General features: G+C 37.8%; 1 protein-coding gene across 3 annotated transcripts in view; it reads left to right on the plus strand.

The window, feature by feature from the left end:
- NPSR1 (neuropeptide S receptor 1) overlaps window positions 1-7885 on the plus strand; it is a 108201-nt gene that overhangs the window by 73853 nt on the left and 26463 nt on the right. For 2 of the 3 annotated variants that reach the window (XM_039862731.1, XM_039862730.1), the window contains exon 4: window positions 6546-6639. The exons of the other annotated variant lie outside the window; for it this stretch is intronic. In XM_039862731.1, coding sequence (XP_039718665.1) covers window positions 6546-6639 — 94 coding nt within the window. The remainder of the gene's footprint in view (window positions 1-6545; window positions 6640-7885) is intronic. 3 annotated transcript variants of the gene reach the window in all.

A 7885-nucleotide genomic window follows, 5' to 3' on the forward strand; every position in this document is an offset into this window, starting at 1 on the left:
TGAGAATCTGGCAGACCAAGAGCATACTCAGGACTGCCGTGGTGCTCAGGCAGAAACAAAGAAGGCCCTAAGCGCTCACCTTTGGCTGACCTTGAAGCTCAGGAGGCAAAGCAGAGTCAGTCTTCAGTTGCCTAGCTGAGTGTCAGAAGTATGCCCCATCATTCACACAGAGCCCCTCTGCAGTGACTGGAAGATGAATTGGTTCCAGGCATTTGTTCATCAATTGTGACAAATGTACCACTCCTATGTGGGAATTTGATGTCCAGGGAGGCTGTGCTATGTGAAGAGTGTGAGCCAATGTGAAAACTCTGTACCTTCCATTCAGTTGTGCTGTGAATTTAAAACTTCTCCCAAAAATAATGTCTATTAAAAAATGGAATAAAGGGTCCCAGAACTGTGAGACAATTATAAAACATGTAAATAAAATCAGTTCATGTCATCTATCACATCAAAAATGTCAAGAAGAAAATTTATATGATCATATCAGTAGACACAGAAAAGCATTTAACAAAATTCAACGCCTATTTATGATAAAAAAAAAAAATCTCAGCAAATTACACATAGTGGGAAACTTCTTCAACTTAATAACATCTACAGCAAACCTACAGAGAACCTCATACTTAATAGTGAGAAACCACAAGTTTTCCTCCAAAGACTGGGAATGAGGAAAGATGTCCCCTCTCATCACTCTAGCATTGCCCTGGAAGGTCCAACGAGTTCAACAAGACAAAAAAAAAAAAAGAAATCAGAGGTATACAGATTGAAAAAGACAAAATAAAAATAATTTTGTCCACAGATGAGAAGACTGCCTATGTAAACAATACAAAAATAACAAAACAAAACAAAAAAGCCTATAGAACTATTACGTGAGAACAGCAAGGTTGCAGAATAAAAGGTTAGTATATAAAAGTCAATTGTTCTTCATATACCAGCAAAGAACAATTTGAATTTAAAATTAAAAACACAATACTATTTATGTTAGCACCGAAAATATGAACTGCTAAGGCACAAACCTAACCAGATATGTGCAAGATAAATATTTTAAAAAACTATAAAATTCTGATGAAAGAAACTAAAGAACATCTAAATAAATGGATAGATAGTCCATATTCATAGATAGGAAGCCTCGCTGTTGTTAAGATGTCAATTCTGCCCAGTGTGATTTATAAATTTAACGCAATCTCAATCAAAATCCTGCAAAGTTATTTTATAAAGAAAACTAAAGTTCACACAGACAGGCGAAAGACACAGAAGAGCCAATGCAATGTTGAAGAAGTAGAACAAGGTTGAAAGACGGCCACTATCTAATTTCAAGACTTAACTATAAAGCTACAATAATAAAGACAGTATGAAATTAGTGAAAGAATCAACAAATAGACCAATGGAACAGAATAGGGAGCCAAGAAACAGACGCACACAAATAGAGTCAACTGGTTTTTGATAGAGGAATAAAGGCGATTCAATGGACAAAGGATAGAATAGTCTGTTCAAAAATGCTGCTGGAGTCATTGGACATATATGTGCGAAAAGGAGGAGGAGGAAGAGGAGGAGGAGGAGATTCTAACCACTGATCTATAAGTTTCACAAAAACAAACTCAGTGTAGATCATAGACCTGAATGAAATATGCAATACTATACAATTACTGGAAGATGACATAGGAGAATATCTAAGGGAGTTTGGGTTTCTCAATGGCTTTTTAGCTACAACACCAAACACAATCCATAAAAGAAAAAATTGAAAAGTTGAATTTTATGAACATTTTAAACTTCTTCTCTGTGAAAGACACCATAAGAGAATGAGAAGACAAGGCACAGAATAAGAAAAAAACGTTTGCAAAACACGTTATTGACAAAGGAGTTGTATCCACAATATACAACAAACTCTTAAGACTCAACAATAAGAAAATGAACAACCTGTTTAAAAATGAGCAAAATATCTGAACAGACACTTTGCTAAAGAAGATATACAGATGACAAACAAGCATATGAAAAGAAGCTCAACATTATATGACATTAGGGAATTGCAAATTAAAACAAGATGCCACTATATACTTATTAGAATGGCCAAAATCCCCCAAAAAACAATGATATGAAATGCTAGCGGGAAGGTGTAGCAACAAAAGCTCTGATTCATTCTTTGTGGGAATTCAAATGGTACAGCCAGCCATTTTGGAAGATAGTTTGGCAGTTTCTTATAAAATTAAACCTACTCTCACCATATGATCTAGCAATTGTGCTTCTAGGTATTTACTCAATTGAGTTGACAACTTACATTCACACAAAAACCTGCATGAGAATCTTTATAGCAGTTTTATTCATAATTGCCCAAATCTGGAAGCAAGATGTTCCTCAAAAGCCAAATGGATAAATAAACTTTGGCACATTGATATGATGAAATATTATTCAGCAGCAAAACAAAACGAGCTATCAAGTAACAAAAAGACATAGAGGATAACTAAACCATCACATGGTATATCCATATGATGGAATATTATTCAGCAATAAAAAAATGAGCTATCAAGACATGAAAAGTCAAGGAGGAATCTTAAATGCACATTGCTAAGTGAAAGAAGCCAGTCTGAAAAGGCAACATACGGTACGATTACTACTACGCGAGATTCTGGAAAAGGCAAAACTGTGGAGACAGTAAAAAACGATCAGTGGTTGCCAGGGATTTAGAGGGATTGAATAAGTAAGGCACAGGGCACTTTTAGGGCGGTGAACCTTCCCTGTATAATACCGTAATGGCGGGTAGATGACATTATGCATTTGTCAAACCCCATAGAACTGTACAACTCAGAATGAACTTTAATATAAACCACACACTTTATATTAATGTGTCAATATGGGTCCATCAAGTTTAACAAATGGACCACACTAACGTAAGACATTAATAATAAGGGAAAGTGCGGGGTGGGGGGCGTTAGTATGGGAACTGTCTTGTGCTACCTGTTCAGTATTTTCTGTAAATCTAAAATTGTTCTAAAAATGAAGTTCATTAAATTTTTTTAAGTCCGCCCAGGACTTGTCCTTTAAATGAATCCAAACTGGCACTTTTTAAAAATAAAATATCTCTCTTTCCTCCCTTTAAGTCTCACTTCTCTGCAAAATTTTCTTTGGCTTCATTATTCCTAGGTCATTTTTGTCAGAATTGAAGGGTGGGGTAGTGAGAATTCAAACATATGTCCTCAAGCTGCCATCTGTTCTCCAAATGGTATCCCATATGTTGTTGATGTGTAGAATTTTCATTGTTGACATTTATGAATTGACTATAATTGTACTTTGATTTCCTTCTTGACTCAAGTTAATTATAAGGGTGTTTAAATTTCCAAGTGGTATTAAAAAAAACCCATGATACTAATTTCAGTTTTTATTGCTGGTTGTTTTAAATATATGAACTGCAAAAGTTCCAGTTTTTGGAATCCACTGAGGGTTTTTCTTTCCCTTGGTAGTTTAGTTTATAACCAATTTCTGAAATATTACCTAGATATTTTACAATAATGTGTATTATTCATAAAATATATTTAATTTTTCCTATCTATGTATTACTGTGTTTTTCCTCTGTACAAATGAACATTTTAGTAGTATATATTTAGTGTTATGTTATTTGTTTCATATAAGTTTATTAATATTCACTTGCCATTATGAATTGTATCATTTATAAATATAAATAATTCCTTTATCCCATGTAGTGCTATTTGTTTTGAATTTAATTAGTCTAACGGTGCTATTGTAATGAATGCCTTCTTTTAGTTTTTAGTTGCTTGATACACCTTTGGCCATTTTTCTATCACTCCATTTTTACACTTTGATAATCATTTCATCATACAGATTTTTCTTCTAAACCGTCAGACTTGAGAAACGTTTTGTAAACAGTCTTTGTTTTAGTAAAGGAGCTTAAGTCATTTGTATTTGTTGTGACAAATAGTGCTTGGTCAATATTTGTTTCAGTTACCTCATTCTAATTTCTCTGTGTCAAATTTTTTCCTCGTTACTTGTTTTTTCTTATTTGATTATTAATTATAGTAGTTTGAAAAATAGCCCCAAAAGATATTCAAATCCTAATCTCTGAAACATATGTATATTACCTTATATGGAAAAAAAAAAAGACTTTGCAGATGCAATTAAGATAAGGATCTTGAAATAAAGAGATTATTCTGTCCAAATACAATCATATGTACCCTTACAAGGGGAAGCAGAGGGAGATTTGACACAGAGACAGAAGAGGCATTGTAACCACAGACACAGAGATGGGATTGGTGTGGCCGTAAATCAAGAAATTCTCACAGCCACCTGAAGCTGTTAAGGTCAAGGTCCTGATTGTCCCGTAGAGTCTCTGGAGGAAGAGTGTTTCTGCTAACACCTTGATTTTAACCTGTGTAACTGATTTTGGACTTCTGGTCTCCGGAACTGTGAGAGAATACATTTACGTTGTTTTAGCCACAAAGTTTGTGGTAATGTCTTACGAGTAGCCATAGGAAATTAATAATTTTTCTCCAATTTTATTCCACTCTATTATAGCTTATCTTTAATTTTAAATTTTATATGTCTCCGTCAAAGTAAAAAAAAATGTCTAAAATGTCTAAATGAAAATTTAACATGATTTCTTTCCTTCTACCCTCTCCTCTCACTCAACGTCCCAGATTTTCCTGAAATGTTTCCTAACTATATTTATAGTTATTTTGGAAACATGTTGTGTTTTTCTGACTAATTGCTTCCCATAGCTGCTATTATTCAATCGTATTCCCTCTTCTTGAGTTCTTAATTTTGAAACAATTCTCAAACAGCAGAAATATTTTCTCCAGGAAAATTTTTCATAAAGACTATGTGATGTTACGTTTTCTTCCTTCTTACATATCGAAGAAAATTATTCTGTGCTGTGGCACAGAAATGATATTCACACAATTCTTGGATCATAATTTTTCTTTCAAAACTGAACATGTTTTTATACTGTTTTCTGGCATTTATTTTTGTGGAGAAAAGCAGGACAAGTTGAGATGCATTTCTTTTATGTAAACTTTAATATATATATTTTTTACCCTGCCTAGATGTTTAAAGACTCTTGAAATTAAATACTCTTTTTGGCTGTATCTCAAAACAGATCTCTTTCTATTAACATTGCCTGCTCCTCTAGGCACTCTTTACTGGGACCGTCTTCCTGCCCCAGATTCTGGAGTTGTGTCAGCCACCTCACTCAGTACAGCCACAGGTGGCCACGATTCTTATGACCGTCTCACCATGACATTCCGCCCCCACAGGGTTCACCCTTGGGAGCTCTCCTGCCCGTCCGTCTCTGATGCCATCTCCTCAACTGAATTCATGGTTAACACGTGGAAAACCCAGTTTTCTTTCTGGGGATAGCTGTCTGATTCGGGGGTGCAATTTGGCCACCGTTTTTCTTTCTGTCCATATATCACCTTTTTAGCAAGAGGAAAATTTCTCCTGATATCGTTCACGGGGCCTTCGGTCCTCGGTCAGTCCTCAGAAACTTCTTCCTGCAGCAACTTTCTCCACATTAGTTCTGGGATACATTTGTGATAGTGTTATAGAAACAAAAATAATAGAGAACAATGTCATCGATTGTTATTTGTCTGAGCTAGGGAAAGAGAAAAAAGTACAGATTCAGACAAAGGTTATTGCCAAAGTCATGTTATTTCCATTTCATTTTAGAAGAAATCCAGACACTCCCCTTTAGACTTCGGACTTCACACTTCTCTTCTACACGCTCTACATTGACCCAAATTTTATGAAGCAGAGAGATAGCTGGGCTCTTAGGAGAAACGAGGCTCCAAGTTAGCTGAAAGTTTTCCACCTTGATCATCCTTTCAAAGATATTTCATCTAATTACATTTGGAGTATGCTCTTCACATAAGAGATATTAACCTCTTATATCCTAATTTCCTTCTCTGCAAAGCATGCAAATAACACTACACTCAGGATAATTAAAGGGCATGGGTGAGGTTAATAAAAGAAAGGGCAGGAAGGAATCGGAGGAGACCCAAGGCCGACCCTAGAGAACAGCTCTGCTAGAGAGGTGGATGAGAAAGGGGTGTGTCGACAGTGTCAGCTCGGATGATGATAAATGATTCAGACCAGCTCCCTGAAACCAAAACCTTTTTAGTATCATCTCTCAACATCTCTCACTGATAAAAGGCAAACGAACATTTGTTTCTAATTACTCTGGAATATCAACTGTGGCAGAGAAAATTAGTTTAGCTTTAAAAGTCAATCACAAACAAATGTACCATGCAAATGTCAAAAGAGGGACGAACTGATTCTGCAATGTGGAGTCTCCAAGACACCCAGTGAATGAGTGAGCAAATGAGAGCTGGAAGCCTTCTCAACTGTCACCACTTGCCATGCAAATTCCAGCACCAAGAACAGCAATCTGCTGCCTGGAACAGGAAGTGTCCCTAACTCAACCCTCAGCCCTCCCCTTGATGCAGTGCCCAGGTTTCTAAAACAACACAAAACACTCATCTTTGCATCATGTGCCTTCCCTCACCTCTGCGAAGTCACGCACCTTCTCTCACTTCCGTCCCCAGGTCGTGCTGCTCTACGCCTCTACCTACGTCTTGGTGTCCCTCAGCATAGACAGATACCATGCCATCGTCTATCCCATGAATTTCCTGCAAGGAGGTGAGCCGGCTCAACCAAGCGCTGTGTCATAAGGGAGCATCCTTCGTGGTGGGTGGTATTGTTTTCATTGTTAGACTCTTAACAACGGTTCTCTTCTTCCCCTTTCTTCTCTTCTTCTTCCTCCTTCTCTCCTTCATGGATTGTCCAAAAAAAAAAAAAATGTAGAAAGGAAAGTTTGGGTTCCTGGGAAAATGCTGATGGTTCCCTGGATGGCCAGGAGCCCCTGACTACTGGGGAAGGTAGACTGCTGACCATTCATTCACCTCGAGGCTAATGCCTCCAGATTTGACTTCACAGCAGTGTTGACGCACATACCTGTCCAAAGAAATGAACGCTCCTACCTCAACTTGTTCCTTTTTCAGGAACAAGCACCTTGCCCTCTTTCCTCCTGAACCATAGAAATAATTGGAAAGATGTTCTTAACTGTCAATCCTACCAGAAACGAGGAAAGCCCTCCTCGATCCAGAGATAGTGAAGAGTTCTCGAAAGAAGGAAGCGGAAAGGTCAGAGGAAAGGCTGCAACCACACAACAGATGATGCTGCAGCCAGGAGGGAAAAGTGTTGAGAAGGCTTCCCGAATGGATCATGCAAATGCCCAGGGCAAGAAGGACTCCAGGGAACTGGCAGGGCGATTCCTGGAGCATGGTGGAGGGTTCATCGCAGCATGCCTCCCTGCTCACTACACTCCCCTCTCCCCAAGGGATGGAAGGCTCTGCCTCCAAGGAGTGGGGATGCTGGGTTAGAGGTAGCATCCCTGGAAGCAATGTGGACTGGAGAGATGGTGGGGACCTAATCTATTACTCTGCCCACTCTCCACCATGACCCTGGAAGGCAAGTAAGAACCCAGCGTTTAGTGATCTGTACTATTCTTCCAAACAGGCTGTGAAAACTGATAAAATGAAGAATTTGACGTGAAATCTTGACTACAAAGGTGCAATCAAATATCATAACAAACATGACAAAAACCAAACTGTGAGGAGAACCTCAGGACAGGTGCAGGGGTTGGGATCCAGAGCCAAGAAGCAGACGTGATCAGTTACCCATCTCACTATATTTATTAGGTGAAAAAAAAAATCGACTGTTTAGTTTCAGGGTAAATATGATGAGTTCTAGGAGACATTTTGCAATAATCTAAACAGTGTCCTAAATTACAGGAAAAGCAGCAGTGAAGATTAGAATGTTCTCTTAAAGATGTGAAGCAATTTATTTCCTCACTACAAAATTAATGGAGGTCCCATGCAGGGCA

Source organism: Pteropus medius, unplaced genomic scaffold (assembly GCF_902729225.1).
Source record: "Pteropus medius unplaced genomic scaffold, Ma_sr-lr_union100, whole genome shotgun sequence".
NCBI lineage: Eukaryota > Metazoa > Chordata > Mammalia > Chiroptera > Pteropodidae > Pteropus > Pteropus medius.